General features: G+C 64.7%; 4 protein-coding genes across 6 annotated transcripts in view; 2 read left to right on the top strand and 2 right to left on the bottom strand.

Annotated features, from left to right (window-relative positions):
• Window positions 1-291: 291 nt before the first annotated feature.
• Window positions 292-2307, bottom strand: FAM71E1 (family with sequence similarity 71 member E1). The gene is made up of 5 exons (XM_007658173.4): window positions 2032-2307; window positions 1633-1758; window positions 1316-1458; window positions 643-877; window positions 292-439 (listed from the first exon to the last, which is right to left on the bottom strand). Exons 1-5 carry the CDS (start codon window positions 2092-2094, stop codon window positions 320-322), a joined length of 687 nt encoding a protein of 228 aa, XP_007656363.1. The 5' UTR covers window positions 2095-2307; the 3' UTR covers window positions 292-319.
• Window positions 2308-4311: 2004 nt separating this feature from the next.
• Window positions 4312-10107, top strand: EMC10 (ER membrane protein complex subunit 10). 2 transcript variants are annotated; one of them, XM_029073067.2, is made up of 8 exons: window positions 4312-4437; window positions 7614-7683; window positions 7797-7906; window positions 8167-8271; window positions 8511-8692; window positions 8844-8937; window positions 9457-9551; window positions 9938-10023. In XM_029073067.2, exons 1-7 carry the CDS (start codon window positions 4333-4335, stop codon window positions 9541-9543), a joined length of 753 nt encoding a protein of 250 aa, XP_028928900.1. In that variant the 5' UTR covers window positions 4312-4332; the 3' UTR covers window positions 9544-9551; window positions 9938-10023. The 2 variants fall into 2 exon arrangements, with proteins under 2 accessions (XP_028928900.1, XP_028928899.1); XM_029073066.2 differs by lacking the exon at window positions 9457-9551 and having other exon boundaries at window positions 9938-10107.
• Window positions 10108-10760: 653 nt separating this feature from the next.
• Window positions 10761-13236, bottom strand: CLEC11A (C-type lectin domain containing 11A). The gene is made up of 4 exons (XM_029073052.2): window positions 12557-13236; window positions 12188-12350; window positions 11748-11939; window positions 10761-11300 (listed from the first exon to the last, which is right to left on the bottom strand). The coding sequence occupies exons 1-4, from the start codon at window positions 12989-12991 to the stop codon at window positions 10846-10848; spliced, it is 1245 nt and encodes a 414-aa protein (XP_028928885.1). The 5' UTR covers window positions 12992-13236; the 3' UTR covers window positions 10761-10845.
• A 1221-nt stretch (window positions 13237-14457) lies between these two features.
• The window catches only part of SHANK1 (SH3 and multiple ankyrin repeat domains 1), a 36499-nt gene continuing 35899 nt past the window's right edge, over window positions 14458-15057 (top strand). For both annotated transcript variants that reach the window (XM_029073026.1, XM_029073024.1), the window contains exon 1: window positions 14458-14541. The gene's annotated coding sequence lies outside the window, so the exon portion shown is untranslated. The remainder of the gene's footprint in view (window positions 14542-15057) is intronic.

Raw genomic sequence — 15057 nt, 5'->3', positions numbered from 1 at the left:
CAACCTGCCTTTCCCCTGCCCAGTTCTGATTTGCTTTGGGGTCCGATTTTCACCCCCAGAGCCCCGCTGCTACTGCTCAGACCCTGTATCAGACTTCACGCTGACCGGAGGCACAGAGGCGCTGGGACAAACTGGGGATCGTGCAAGACGGTGGCTCCGACACCATCGCGGTCCTCGGCCCGCTCCTGGGTCCGTCCCTGCCCGAGCTCTCGCAAGTTGAGAGGAAGCCAAATAGAGCCGGCGGCTGTAATGGCTACCGCGTGGGACCGCCGACCCAATCAGTCCCCTGGGTTCCGTGAGGCATCTAGACCTGACATCTTTATTGGCTCTGCCCCCTGCACTTCCCCCATAGATGGGCACGGTCTTTCTTCATCTTGTCCTTGGGAGACTCGGGGGAGGGCTGGGGAGGGAAGTCCCCATCTCCACGGCTCAGGAGTTCCTGGAAGAGCAAGGGTCCGTCGGGGTCTTCAGCGATCAGCTGGGGGGAGGCCTGCCCAGTCCCCGGCGGCCCGGCGTGCCCCTCTCCCAGCCACCCACTCCCCTTCCTGGGCAGGCGTGGACATCCTCAGCCCCCCAGTTGGGGGACCCCCAGCCTCCCTCATGCCCACCCTCTCCCGCCCCCGCCCTGGCCCCACCACTGGCCTCTTCATCCCGGTCATCCTCGAGGGTGAGGGCCTGGGTGAACGGGGGCCCGTCCCCTCCTGCAGGAAAGCGGAGGCGGAAGAGCAGCCGGACCCAGCAGCCAAACTCACGGTCCCCCCGGGGCGGGGGCGCCCGGATCTGCAGGTAGAAAGTGCGGCCCGAACCCAGCTTAATTTTGAGTTGCCGCCGGCCCTCTGAGTGGACGAAGAGTTGGACAAACTGCAGGGGGATCATCCTAGTGGAGGGAAGAGGTCAGGTTGGGGGAGGTCAATTCGGGACCAAGAAAAGACCAGGGTCTGGCTGCCACAGAGCCCACGTTGGGACGGGAAGGGCTTGCGGGATGGGGGTGGGGGAGGGTGGGAGATGGAGCGGGAAACAGGGTGGCCCACTGGAAAGCACGGGACCGGGAGCCAAAGGACCTGGGTTCCAATCCCGGGTCTGCCGCTCGCCTGCGGTGTGAATTTGGGCAAATCACTTCACTCTCTGGACCTCAGTTCCCTTAGCTGCAAAACGAGGGGTTCGGCGCCCGTTCTCCCTCCTCCTTAGACCGTGAGCCCCATATGGGCCCTGATGATCTTGTACCTCTCTCAGTGCTCGGTAGAGTGTTGGGCGCAGAGTGAGCGCTTAACAAATACCACAGTGATAATTACGGAGAAGGGAAGGGTGCCCTCACTCAAAGAGCTGCAACTCCTGGTCTGAGCAGCCGGGGCCGGACCTGGGCCGGGCCAGAAGCAGAACATCCGGCAATTCCAGGGCCGGGGTGGACGCGGCCACACCCATGGTCACCTTGTTGGCCACTTCGCCGGACCGGGTCACCTGGAGAGCAGAGATGAAGGGTCACCGAACGGAAGCCGTCGGGGGGCACGGTGCGGAGGGGGCGGCAGCGGGGGGGTTCTCATAGGATAACGGCGATCGATCTGGGCCCGGGGTGAAGGGAACGTCTCCAGGGATGCGAGGGTGAGAATGTGAGATTAGCGGTCACGAGGTTACCTGGACGAAGTTGGTCTCATAAATGGGGAAGTCACAGAGTTGGTCGTACTCTCCATCGAGGAGGCACCGCTGCAGGTGGCCGGGCCCCGGGGCCCCAAGGGCAACCGGGGGGCTGTGGGAGAATGCCTAGGGGAGATGGCAGGGGAAAACGGGGCCCGGGGGAGGCGAATGGGAGTCGACACCATAGTCCCGGCCCCTCCCCTTACCCTCCCCTCCTTCCCCTTCCTCCACAATTCACTTAATTCCCTTAAATTCTCCCTCACGATCGTCCTTCGGGATCCTCCTCGCCCAAGCGCTCAGTACAGCGCTCTGCCCCCGGGAGGTGCTCCATAAATACCACTGAGCGACAGGTGGTCGAGCCCCTCCCTCGCTGCCTAGACCGAGCCCCTTTCCTCTGACCTGCCACGTTCTGGGGGAGGGGTCCTTCTCCCGGCGTTGCCCCCTCCCCCTCCTCAGCCCCATACTAGTCCCGCTTTGCAGCCCTTCCTCCCGGGAGAGAGACGGGGGCGGCGGAGCTGAGGGCCCCGGGGCGGCTCCTGAGGTCGACGGGCGAGGGACGGAGCGAGGGGCGGAGATGCCGCTGCTGGGAGATGCTGCTGGGGGAGATGCTCAGCCGTCTCCAGGGGCCTGAACGGTCGTCATGGCGACGAGGGGACCGGCCTCCCGTGACCTCACAGGAGGGGCGGGACTTCCGGCCAGGGCGACGCCTCTCGCCTCGGGCGCCCCCTCCCGGCCGGGCCGCGGAACTGCCGCTCAAACCCGGTCGACTCGGCGGGGACCGGGGCAACTGCGCGTGCGCGGCCCCCGCTCGGAAGTGGAGGTCGGGGCCCGCTAGGGGGCGGGGCTGCGCTCCGGGGGGGCAGGCTCGTGCTCCCCGCAGCCCTGTGCACATTTGCATATTATTTATTTATCACTCTACTTATTTAGCTAATGCTGTGTCTACCGCTATGATTCTCTTTAGCGCCATGATGTTGTTCTGTTCTGCTGTCCGTCTCCCCCGTTTAGACCGTGAGCCCGTCGTGGGGCAGGGATGGTCTCCGTCTGTTGCCGAATTGTCCATTCCAAGCGCTTAGTCCAGTGCTCTGCACCAAGTAGGCGCTCCGTAAATGCTACTGAAGGAATCTGTCTTGATGATATTTACGCCTACTTGTTTTTGTTGTCTGTCTCCCCAGTTTAGACTGTGAGCCCGTCATTGGGCAGGGATGGTCTCCGTCTGTAACCGAATTGGACATTCCAAGCGCTCAGTCCAGTGCTCTGCACCTAGTAAGCGCTCCGTAAATACTATTGAATTAATGAATTTATCTTGAGGACATTTACGCCTGCTTGTTTTGTTGTCTGTCTCCCCCGTTTAGACTGTGAGCCCGTTATGGGGCAGGGATGGTCTCTCTCTGTTGCCGAATTGTCCATTCCAAGCGCTTAATACAGTGCTCTGCACCTAGTAGGCGCTCCGTAAATACTATTGAATGAATGAATTTATCTTGATGATATTTACGCCTGACTCCTTGTTTTGTTGTCTGCCTCCCCCGTTTAGACTGTGAGCCCGTCGTTGGGCAGGGATGGTCTCTATCTGTTGCTGAATTGTACATTCTAAGCGCTTAATCCAGTGCTCTGCACCTACTAAGCGCTCCGTAAATACTATTATATTTATCTTGATGCTATTTACGCCTGCTTGTTTTGCTGTCTGTCTCCCCCGTTTAGACTTTGAGCCCGTCACTGGGCAGGGATTGTCTCTATGTGGTGTCCATTCCAAGCGTTTAATACAGTGCTCTGCACCTAGTAAGCGCTCCGTAAATGCTACTGAATGAATTTATCTTGATGATATTTACGCCTGACTTTAGACTTTGAGCCCGTCATTGGGCAGGGATTGTCTCTGTCTGTTGCCCATTCCAAGCGCTTAGTGCAGTGCTCTGCACCTCGTAAGGGCTCAATGAAGCAGCGTGGCTCAGTGGCAAGAACACGGGCTTGGGAGTCACAGGTCATGGGTTCGAATCCCGACTCTGCCACGTGTCTGCTGTGTGACTGTGGGCAAGTCACTTCCCTTCTCTGTGCCTCAATTCCCTCATCTGTCAAATGGGGATTAAAACTGTGAGCCCCATGTGGGACAACCTGATGACCCTGTCTCTCCCCCAGCGCTTCGAACAGTGCTCTGCAAAGAGTAAGCGCTTAACAAATACCAACATTATTATAAACTGGGGATGAAGACTGTGCGCCCCACGTGGGACAACCTGATGACCCTGGATCTCCCCCAGCGCTTAGAGCAGTGCTCTGCACATGGTAAGCGCGCTTAGAACAGTGCTTGGCACATAGTAAGCGCTTAACAAATACCAACATTATTATTATTCACAGATACCAACATTATTATTATTATTAATAAATACAAGTGAATGGGAGAGAAGGGGCGGGCGAGGCGGTGCGGGGCCCGGCGCGCCTGCGCATTCCGGCCGCTGAGGGCCGCGCCGCGCCTGCGCATTCCGGCCGCTGAGGGCCGCGCCGCGCCTGCGCAATCCGGCCGCGGACGACGACGGCGGCGCGCCTGCGCAATGGCGTCGCCGGGGCCCGCGCCGCGCCTGCGCCACGGGAGGCCGCGGGCCGCGCCTGCGCCATGGGCCGCTGACGCCCTGGGAGGGAGCCGTGGTGAGGGCGGAAGCGCGGGTCTTCCCGGCGTGCCTTGCGGCCGGGCGGGCGGCTGAGGCGGGCGCTATGGCGGCGGGGGCCGCCGGGCCGCGGCTGGGCCTCTTGCTGCTCTTCCTGGAAGCCGGCGGGGTTTGGAGCAGCGGCTGCCGGGCCGGGGCCGCCTCTGCGCGGGTCAGTGTCCCGGCTGGGCCGGACCCTCCTGGTCGCGGTCGGGCGGCCCGCGGGGGGAGGGGGGAGGGGCTGCGGGGCTCCCGCCCTCCCGCCCCATTTGACAGATGAGGTCACTGAGGCCCAGAGAAGGACCTTGCCCACAGTCCCTCGGCTGACAGGTGGCAGGGCCGGGATTCGAACCCATGACCTCGGACTCCCCAGCCCCGGCTCTTGCCACTGAGCCACGCTGCTGCAGGGATGCATAATGATTAAAAAAAAAAAATATGTGGTATCTGTTAAGCATTTACCAGGCACTGTACTAAGCTCTGGGGTGGATACGAGATAAATCAGGTCTGCCAGAGTCCCTTGCCCTGCGTGAGTCAGAGGTCGTGGGTTCGAATCCCGGCCCCGCCGCTGGTCAGCTGGGTGACCTTGGGCCAGTCGCTTCGCTTCTCTGGGCCTCAGTGACCTCATCTGGAAAATGGGGATGGAGACCGGGAGCCCCACGTGGGACCACCTTGTATCCCCCCCCAGCGCTTAGAACAGTGCCGGGCACCTAGTAAGCGCCTCACAAATGCCATCATTATTACGGAAGCGCGGCTTAGTGGAAAGAGCAGGGGCTTGGGGGTCAGAGGTGTTGGGTTCTAATCCAGCCCAGCCCACCCCACCTGGTGGGTTGGCTAGAGCACGGGCCTCGGAGTCAGAGAGTCAGGGGCTTCCAATCCTGGCTTTGCCACTTGTCTGCTGTGTGGCCTTGGGCAAGTCACTCAGCTTCTCTGGGCCTCAGTTCCCTCATCTGGAAAATGGGGATGAAGACTGTGAGCCTCACGTGGGACCACCTGATGACCCTGATTCTACCCCAGTGCTTAGAACAGTGCTTGGCCCATGGTAAGCCCTTAACAGATACCAACATTATTCTTGTTACTATTACTTGTCATTCATTCAACCCTATTATGTGCTTACTATGTGCAGAGCACTGCACTAAGCGCTTGGAATGTACTATTCGGCCACAGATAGGGACCGTCCCTGCCCAATAACGGGCCCACAGTGTCAGCCGTGTGACTTTGGGCAAGTCACTTCACTGGGTCTCAATTACTTCATCTGGAAAATGGGGATTGAGACCGTGAGCCCCACCTGATAACCTTGTACCTACGCCAGCGTTTAGAACAGCGCTTGGCAAAGAGTAAGCGCTCCACAAATACCTTTATTATCAGTGCCGCACCCGGTGCTAATTGTTCTTGTCTGTCCATCTCCCCCATTAGACTGTAAGCCCATCAAACGGCAGGGACCGTCTCTATCTGTTGCCGACTTGTTCATCCCAAGCGCTTAGTACAGTGCTCTGCACATAGTAAGCGCTCAATAAATACTATTGAATAATCGCGGGGGAGATACAAGAGAATCAGGTCAGACAGCCCCAATCCCACAGTCAGAGTGAGAGGGAGAATAGGGATTGAATGCCCGTGTTGCAGATGAGGGGACTGAGGCACAGAGAGGTGAAGAGACTCGCCCAAGGTCACACAGCGGGGAAGGGGTGGAGCAGGTCCTCCAATGGGGGCTCATGAGTTCGAATCCCAGCTCTGCCACTTGTCGGCTGTGTGACTGTGGGCAAGTCACTTAACTTCTCTGTGCCTCAGTGACCTCATCTGTAAAATGGGGATGAAGACTGTGAGCCCCACGTGGGACAACCTGATTCCCCTAGGTCTACCCCAGCGCTTAGAACAGTGCTCGGCACATAGTAAGCGCTTAACAAATACCAACATTATTATATACAGATGAGGCCTCCACGGCGTCCCCTGCACCCCCCCTTTCCATTCCCTTTCTCCATCGGGAAAAGCGTTTAGCGTCTAGCATTTAAAGGTGGTGCACTTTACCAGCTGTTGGCAGGGCTACCAGTGGAACATTAGATTCCCCTGGGCCTGAGGAATTTTCTCTCCCTCGCCTCCGAGGTCCGTTTCTTGCTTTTAATACCGTTCGTTTCCGGGAATAAGCCAGAGGCAGAGAGATAGACAAGAGTGAAGCCTTGGGGCACGTCAGAAGAGTCAAGTCAGTCCTTGTGACGCTCTCACTGCACTCGGCTGTGCGGTCAGGCTGGAGGCCAGGGAGCTTCTGGAAGTCAGAAGTCTTGGGTTCTAGTCCTGGGCCTGCAAGGACAGGGCCTGGGAATAGAGGGTGATGGTCTCTTAGCGAAGAAGCACACGAGGTGGACAGACCCAGGGCAATCGGAAAAATGGATGGGCGGGGAGGCCTCAGCAGCCACCAAGAGAGCCATCTGCAATCAGTCAATCCTACTTGAGTGCTGATTGCGTGCCGAGTACTGTACTAAGCGCTTGGCAGTGGCACATGGTTGGCGCTACAGCCCAGCACTACGGCCTGGCGTCACCACTAGACATCCATCACGTTGGCCCTGCCCCGTCCTGGTCCACGTTCTGACCCTGGCAATTAGTGGGATTTATTGAATCAGTGGGATTTTATTGAGCGCTTATGAGCAGAGCACTGTATTTAGCACTTGGGAGAGCTCATTCTGCTCCCTCTCCCTTTCGTCCGCGAATTTTTCCAAACGTCTTGAACTGGCCGATATTTTGGGTCTGTACGAGTTGCTTATGTTACAAAGCACATGATATGGGCCAAGCGCTCTATTAAGCAATGGGGTAGATTCATGATAATCAGGTTGGACACAGTCTCTGTCCTATATGGGGCTCACAGTATAAGTAGAAGGGAAAACAGTTATCGAATCCACATTTTACGGATGAGAAAGCTGAGGAACAGAGAAGTGATTTGCCCAAGGCCACCCAGATAAGTGCTTAGTACAGTGCTTTGCTCGGTAAATACGATTGAATGAAAGCGGTGGGTCCAGGATTCGAATCCGGATCTTGTGGCTCCCAGGCCCTTGCTCTTCCCCCAGACCACATTGCTCGCCTCCCATTGTGGGAAAAGATGCTCCTCCCTCTCCCCCGCTCTGGGCTCAATGGGTGTCTGTCTCCGTCCCTCGTGATTCCCTGACCTGCGTTCCCTTCCCTTCTCGGCCGTCATCTTTCCAAGCCCGAAGAGCCCTGATCTTTTTCCGTGTGTTTTCACTCAGAAGCTTTCGAGAGACTCCGTCTCTCCTGTGGCGGCCCCCATCTCTGACCCGCGTCTGAGTGACTGTCTGTCCCTCGGCACTTCCTCCCGCCGACCTCGGCTCTCTGCTTCTCCTACAGACCGGGGAGGGACGTGAAGCCGAGGGCTGTGGGTCCGGGGTCCTGCTGTTGGAGCACTCCTTCCACTTGGGTGAGCTGCAGGGGATGGGGGCCCCGGGGGAGTGGGCGCGGACCGGGGACAAGGGGCAAGAGGGCCGGGGGCGGGCGGGAGAGCGAGCGAGCGCGTTTCCTACCCTTCCGCAGATGACAGCATCCATTTCCGGAAGCGGGGCTCCCTGAGCTGGAACCTGCAGGACGGCACCATCTCACTGACTCAGAGGCAGCTGACCGAGGAAGAGCGGGGCCGCCTGCGGGTGAGGCTCGGGCGGGAAGGGGGTCCCTCCGAGGAGGGCTGAGAGCGGACCCCCCGCCTCTGCCCGGAGGCGCCACTGGGGAAGGAGAAGCAGGGAGACCTCTGAGGGAGAGAGCGGTGCTGCGGGGAGGTGGAGAAACGCCGGCTGGCAGGGGAAGGTGGGAGCCGGAGGAGACCTCGAGGGCTCCCCGGGGGCGGGGGGAGCGGGAGAGTCGCCGTCCGCCCTCGGCCCCGCCACCTCACGCTGCCCACCCCCCGCAGGACGTGGCAGCACTGAACGGGCTGTATCGGGTGCGAGTCCCGCGCCGGGCAGGAGGCGCCGAGGGGCCCGGGGACGCCGGCTACGTCTCCTCCTTCGTCCCCGCGGTGAGTCTGGGGGCCGGAGGGGAAGGTGTGCGGGGGTGCCCCTCCGCCAGCCCGACCCCAGGATGCTCTAGATTGGGAGCTCATTACGGGCAGGGTCCGTGTCTGTGGCTTTATTGTACTCTTCTCGAGGGCGTAGTACGGTGCTCTGCGCACGGTAAGCGCTCAGTAAATACGGTCGAGTGAATGAATCCTCTCTTTGGCCTTCTCTGTCTGATCCCCTCCCCGACCCAACCCGGCAGTGCTCCCTGGTGGAATCCCACCTGTCGGACCACCTGACGCTGCACGTGGACGTAGCCGGGAACGTGGTGGGCATTTCCGTGGTGACGGAGCCAGGCGGCTGCCGCGGCCACGAAGTGGAGGACGTGGACCTGGAGCTGTTCAACACTACGGTCCTGTTGCAGCCCCCGCTGCCTGCCCCAGGGTGAGGGGGCGGGTCAGGAGGAAGCATGCCTCACTGACCACCGCAGGGGTAGGGTGTCTCTTACAGCCCAGGAGTTGGTGGGGGTGGGCGTTGGGGAGGGACCACAGGTCGGAGGTACCCAGAGCCCAGCCCTGACCCCTCCCTCCCTCAGGCCAGAGACGGCAGCGTTCATCGAGCGCCTGGAACTGGAGCAGGCCCAGAAGGCCAAGAATCCCCAGGAACAGAAATCCTTCTTCGCCAAATACGTGAGTGTCTTCTCCGTCTGTCCCTGCCGTTCCCCTCCGGGCCTTATCTCTCCCTTCTGCCCCCCGCCGCCCCCCCCCCCCCCCCCCAACTCCCCAAACCGGGTATCCCTGGGAAGGAAATGGAGGGAGGAGCGGGCTCGGCTCCTCCCTTTGCATCCGCGGGCCCACGGGTGTCCGCCTGTGTCCATCCCGGAGTCCTCTGGGCTCTTCCTCTGCCCCAAGATCCAGGGTTGCGCATGCAAGAGAAAAACCCGCAGTGTGCCGTCTGTCTGGATGTCTGTCTGGCGTGTTCGAGCCCGTGTTCGTGTGTCGGTTCACCGTTCCCACCTCCCTCTCACCTGGCCCCCCCCAAGTGCCGGCCAACGGTCTCGCTCCTCTCCCGGAGAGCAGGGACAAAGCTGGGGCTCGGCCCGTGGGGTGCCGGCGCTGCCGTGGAGGACCCCCGCCCCCCCCCCCCTCCACCCAGCCCCCGGCTCCCTGGCCCCTTTGACCCCGCGCTCCTCCCATCTCCCTCCTCAGTGGCACCTCATCCTGGGTGGTGCTGTGTTCCTCACAGCCATGCGCCCGGCCCGGGGCCCTGTGCCAGCACCGCCGCCCGAGGCCTGAGGACCCAAGTAAACACCCCTCTCCCCGCCGCCCCCCGCCCCCATAACCGAGACCCTTCCCTCTTCTCCCTCCCCCCGACTCGTAGATGTGTAGGGGACCCTGGGCCCCCCCTCCCTTCACCTTCTGCTCCCCTTCACCCCTCCCGCACTTTTCCCCCAGCTCCCCACCCCTCCGAGGCCCCCGGCGGGGGGGAGTGGGGCGAAAGGGCGAGCCCGGCGCGCTTGCGGCCTCCTGGGGCGGGGGCCGTTGGAGGCGCGGGGATGGGGACGGGCGGAGCCGCCCCCCCCACCCCCCGTTGTGGTCTCCCCGGCCGCCCCTGCCCCTCCGGCCCCCGTCCGTCTCCTCACGGCCTCCGGGCCCTGTCTCTCCCCGCCCCGCTTCTCTCTCCGCACAGTGGATGTACATCATCCCCGTGGTCCTGTTCCTCATGATGTCCGGAGCTCCGGAGGCGGGGGGCCAGGGCGGGGGCGGCGGCGGGGGCAGCGGCGGGGGCGGAGGCAGGTGAAGAGCCCAGGAATAAGACGGGGGACGGGGCCTGGCGAAATAAACGGCTCCCACCCCGCCCCACAGCTCTTCCTCCTTCGGGCCCCTGTCGCTTCCCTCCCGCTTCTCTTCCCTCTTTCCTCGAGTGCCTGAAACTCCCCTTCGCGCCTCTAGGGGCGCCTGCGGGGGGGGGGGGGGGGCGGGCCCGCCTCCCAGTCACGTGTCGTGGCCTCCGCTCCGCTCATTGGCCCCGGTGGGAGTCAATCGCGCCGCGGCGGCCTCCGCACGAGCGCCCCCTCCCGGCCGCGAGCGCGCCCCGCCCTGGCCGCGGGGTTGGCGCAGGCGCAGAGCGGCCCGCCCGACACATTGTCGGAAGCTTCGGCCCCGTCCTGGCCGTTAAGAAGAATGATGTTGGTATTTGTGAAGCGCTTACTATGCGCGGAGCACTGTTCTAAGCGCGGGGGTAGACACAGGGTCATCAGGTGGTCCCACGCCAGGCTCACAGTTAATCCCCATTTTACAGATGAGGTAACAGGCACAGAGAAGTGAAGTGACTTGCCCCCAGTCACCCATCTGACAAGTGGCAGAGCCGGGATTCGAACCCATGACCTCTGACTCCCAAGCCCGGGCTCTTGCCACTGAGCCGCAGTAGGGCGGGAGGAAGACGGGCACATGGGGTGTGTGAGATCCTCCCCGGGGAGCTGGGCCTCGAGTTTATGAATAAGGCAGAAGGCTGAGTCCGAGTGGGCCGCGCCCCTCTATTTCCCGGTTGGGGCAGGGAGGGAGGACGGGAGGGGGACGGGAGCGGGGGAACAGTTCCTACAGCGGGAATTCGCAGGCGAAGTAGAGTCTCCTCTGGCAGTCTTGGTCCCACCAGGTGCCGTCGTCGGAGGTGGTGGCCACGCAGTTCTCCTGCAGCCCCCCGTTGGGCTGGTCGGGCCCGAGCCCCGCGGGGTCCGGGGGCGCCGAGGCGGGGCCGGACCCCGGGGGCGGCCTGGGGCGGCGGTGCCAGGCGAAGAAGGAGACGCGCTGCCCGTTGTCGAAGAGGTAGAGGCCCTCGGCCCTCCGGTCGGACACGCCGATCCACACGGGCCAGTTGTAGGGGGCCAGGGCCCGGCGGAGGTAGTCGCCCAGCCCGGCCATCTGGGAGGCGTCGGCCGGCATGGCCAGCGCCCCGCCCCGGGCCCCGCACCGCGCCGCCGCCGCCTCGTGGCTCTCGTAGTCCCGCACCAGCAGGAAGCACTTGTGGTGCAGGCGCAGCCCCTTCAGGCAGCCTGCAGCCGGGAAGGACGGGAGGGCAAGGGGAAGGGTCCGTGGGGGAGACCACCATGGGATCCACCCCGGACCGTCCGTTCTCCATCCGTCCCTCCCACCCCGTCGAGGGGCAGGCCCCAGGAGGGCAGCCAGAAGGGCAGCACGCCCTCCGTAAGATGGCAGGGGCAGCGGCCCGCTCTCCTACAAAGCTGGCAACTTCGCTCCCCCGACACCCGCCGCTCACCACTGCGGCCAAATGCCCGGAGCCGGAATCGTCCCCTCGGTTCCTCAGCTTCCAGGCAACCCTTCCTCCGTCAGGGTCTCTCGCCGGGCCCGCCGCCCCTCCTTGTCACCCCTCCACCGGCCCTCCAGTTGGGTCTTCCCTTTCCTCCTCACCCTCCGAGAGGCTCCCAGGTTCCCCCGGCCCCCGGCCCCCTTGGGGTGGTCATCCACCCGCTCCCCCTCACCTTCGAGCCGCCCTCGTTCTTGCTGGCCCCGCAGCTCCGCGGCCTCCAGGGCCTCCAGGGCCTCGTGGGTCTTCGCGGCCGTCTCCCTCATCCGCCGCAGGCCCCGGCCCAGCTCCGCCACGCGGGCGTCCAGGGTGTGGAGCCGCACGTGGAGCTGGTGCAGCCCGGAGTCCAGGCCGGCCAGCCGGCTCACTGACCGCGGGGAGGGGGAGAAGGTCAGCGGGGGTCACTGGAGCGATGTTGGGGGGAAGGGGGAGGCACGGCGGGAGTGGTCACGCCACATGAACAGCGGGCAGATCAGCTCTGGTTCGATGGCAGGGAGAGCGTGGAAGGACCGTACCCCGCCGGCAGGCGGGATGGCAGGCGGGGCACGGGGAAGGGAGGGTGGCCGAGGGCATGCGGGGATTGGCCCACCTCACCTCCCGGAGCCCGGTACTCACAGATGTAAGAGACGGTGTCCTCGGCCGTGGTTGTGGGGATGGAGGTGGGGGTGACGGTGAAAGTGGGGCCGGCCTCCCAGGCCTCTTCCCCCTCCCAGGCCTCTTCCCCCTCGAAGTCCCCTGGGACCCTCGGCACCCCAACTGAGAGGATTTCCCGAACCTCCTGGAAGAGGGAAGGAGGGAGGACTCACACCCTCCCCCCAACCCTGACCTCCACCCCTCTCCCCAGTCCTGTGACTTGAGCCTCAACCTCGAGAATCCTCTCTGACTCCGGTCCACCTCTGGGTCCCATCTTCCCTCAGCTTTCCTTCTCTCCCCTCGCCCCCAACCTCTGCTTCCCGTTACCCCTTCCCCTCCCGCCTCTCTGACCTTCGCCAACGTTTCCCAGTCTTCCTCCTGGGGCTCTCTCCGGCCCGGGCCATTCTTCTCGTCCTCCCGGGCGGCCCGGCTCGGGGTCAGGGCCAGCAGCAGGGCCAGGAGGGACCCCAGCAGCCAGGAAGGAGGCAGGCCCCCCAACCACTCCATCGGCAGGGTCGGGCGTAGAGGCCGGGCTGGACTTTCTGGTGCCTGGGTCCCCCGCTCAAGGGCGAGTCTGGAGAGGTCCCCGGCGGGCGGGCTGACTGGCTCTCCTCTCCCGGGAGGCCGTCTCGGCAGCTCTCTGCGGCCGGAAACCTCCCGCTCCCGCCCCTCTTTCCATTCCCGCGGCCAAGGGGGGATGAACGTACGGAGGGAAGAGGGAGGGACACTCGAGAGGCCTTCGGGGCCCCGGCCAAGGCGTTGGGCCTCCGTGGGCAGGGTCACCATCCTAGCTGGAGCCCCCCGCTTCTCCGCAGCGGCCCCCGGTGCTTCCCACGGAGGCCAGGGTGGGGGGCGAGGACGGGCGTTGAGCCTTCGGTGACGGGGCCGCCCCCTCCCCCAAACCACACGGTCCTTCAAGGGTCCAAGGGCCTGGGAGTGGGGCCAGGAGACGCTGACCTCAGACAACCTGGACGCCCGCCCCGCGGCCGGGTCAGAGAGGGCTCCCAGGAGGGAGAGACAGCCAGACCGAGCCCGTCGTTGGGTGGGATTATCTCTATTTGCGGCCGGTTGTACTTTCCGAGCGCTCAGGGCAGCGTTCGGCCCACGGGAAGCGCTCAATAGATACGATCGAATGATCGCGCGCGTGTTGTGTCGGCCCGTCGGCGTGGGGCCGGGTGATCTCCGGCGTCTGTGACCGGGTCCCCGTCTTCAGCTGAGGGGGACGCGCAGGTCCCCCCCACCAAGGGTCTGCCGATCGATCAGCCCATCGACGGTATCGATCGAGCGCTTACCGGGTGGCGAGCACGCTTCTAAGCGCTCGGGAGAGGACGAGGGCGGGGAGGGGGTGAGTGGGTGGGTGGGTCCGTCCGTCCCACGAGGGTCCTCGGCTCCCGGGGGGGGCCATGGGCGGCTGTGCAGGGGTGTGGATGATCGACAGACCGCGGGGCGGAGGGTGACGGTGACCGAATGACACCCACGTGGCCGAGCGAAGGCGGGGTGGGGGGGTGACCCTGGGTGAGAGGGACCCCGAAATGCGTGACTCCCTCCTGCTCTATGTCCCCTCTGACCTGTCCCCTCTGACCCGTCCCCTCCGACATGCTGCAGGAGCGGGGCTGCCGGGCCAACGCGGGGGGGAGAGTAGCGTGGCCGCCCCCGGGGGGCTCCTGTCCTCGACTCCCCCTGCCAGGCCCCCTCCTCGGCACGAAGATGTGTGTGTAGGGAGGGTCAGGCTGCAGAGGGGTCACGGGTCGGGGTCACGGGTGGGGGGGTCAGAACGGGAAGAGGGGCGGGGGTCGTGGCGGGGGGGGGGAGAGGGAAGGAGGAGCCAGAATGCGGGGGGGGGGCGGTTTGGGGGACGGGGAGGGGCGGGAGGAGGGACGAGGGAGGAGGAGGAGGGATAAGGTTGGAGGGAGGGAGGGAGGGAGGGAGGAGAGAGGGAGCGCGGAAGGAGGAGGACAGGAGGGAGAGGAGGAGAGGAGGGGAGAGGAGCAGGCGGCGGCGACAAGCCGAGACGTCGGGGATCAGCGGAGCAGCGGGCGGGGGCGGGGGCCGGGCCGGGGGGCCGGGGGGCCGGGGGGCCGGGCGGGGGGCCGGCCGGGGGGCCGGGGGGCCGGGGGGCCGGGGGCCGGGGCCGGGCGGGGGGCTCTGCGGATGGCAGCGGGAGGGACGACGGCCGCCGCCGCTCCCCGGGGGGGGTGAGGCCCGGGCCCCCCTCGCCCCCCGCCCCGGCCCGGCCCCCGCTCCCCCGGGCCCGCCCTCGGGGGCGCCATGGCCTGAACCGCGGGGGGGGGGCGGGGGGCCGCCGCCGCCCGGGACACGGGCGCCCCGCTGGCCAGGTAAGGCGGGGGGCCGGGATCCGGGGGGGGGGGGGGCGGGGGGCTGCAGCCGACCCTTTGTGTGGGGGGCGGGGGCGGCGGGAGCGCGGACAAGGCGCCGGGGGTGCCCGTGCCTGTGCAGCCCGTTCGGTGTGTACCTGTCACGGGGGGTGTGTGTGTGTGTGCGTGTATGTGTGTGTGTGTGTGTGTGTGTGTGTGCAGCGGGGGGGGGGGCGTGCGTGCAATCTGGTGCGGAGGGCGGGGGTCTGCGGGCCGCAGCGCCTGTGCCGAGGGGCGGAGGGGGCCGGGGGACACGCGTGTTAGCGGAGACACGTGTGAACGCAGAGCCGGGGGCCTGACCTCGGACACGTCCTTGCCGGTCCTTTCCCTGCCCCGCCCCTCACCCCCCCGCCCCCCGCCCGCCCCACCGTTGCCCCCAACCCGCTTCGACCCCTTTATCCCGATCCCCGCCCCCCGCGGGATCCGAGCACCCGGCGGGAGGGGAGGGGGGGGGTCCCAGAGGAGGGCAGGGGTGGG

Source organism: Ornithorhynchus anatinus, chromosome 10 (genome assembly GCF_004115215.2).
Source record: "Ornithorhynchus anatinus isolate Pmale09 chromosome 10, mOrnAna1.pri.v4, whole genome shotgun sequence".
NCBI classification, from domain to species: Eukaryota; Metazoa; Chordata; class Mammalia; order Monotremata; family Ornithorhynchidae; genus Ornithorhynchus; species Ornithorhynchus anatinus.
The sequence above is the reverse complement of the archived record's forward strand: the minus strand, read 5'-3'. Positions and strand labels throughout refer to the sequence as shown.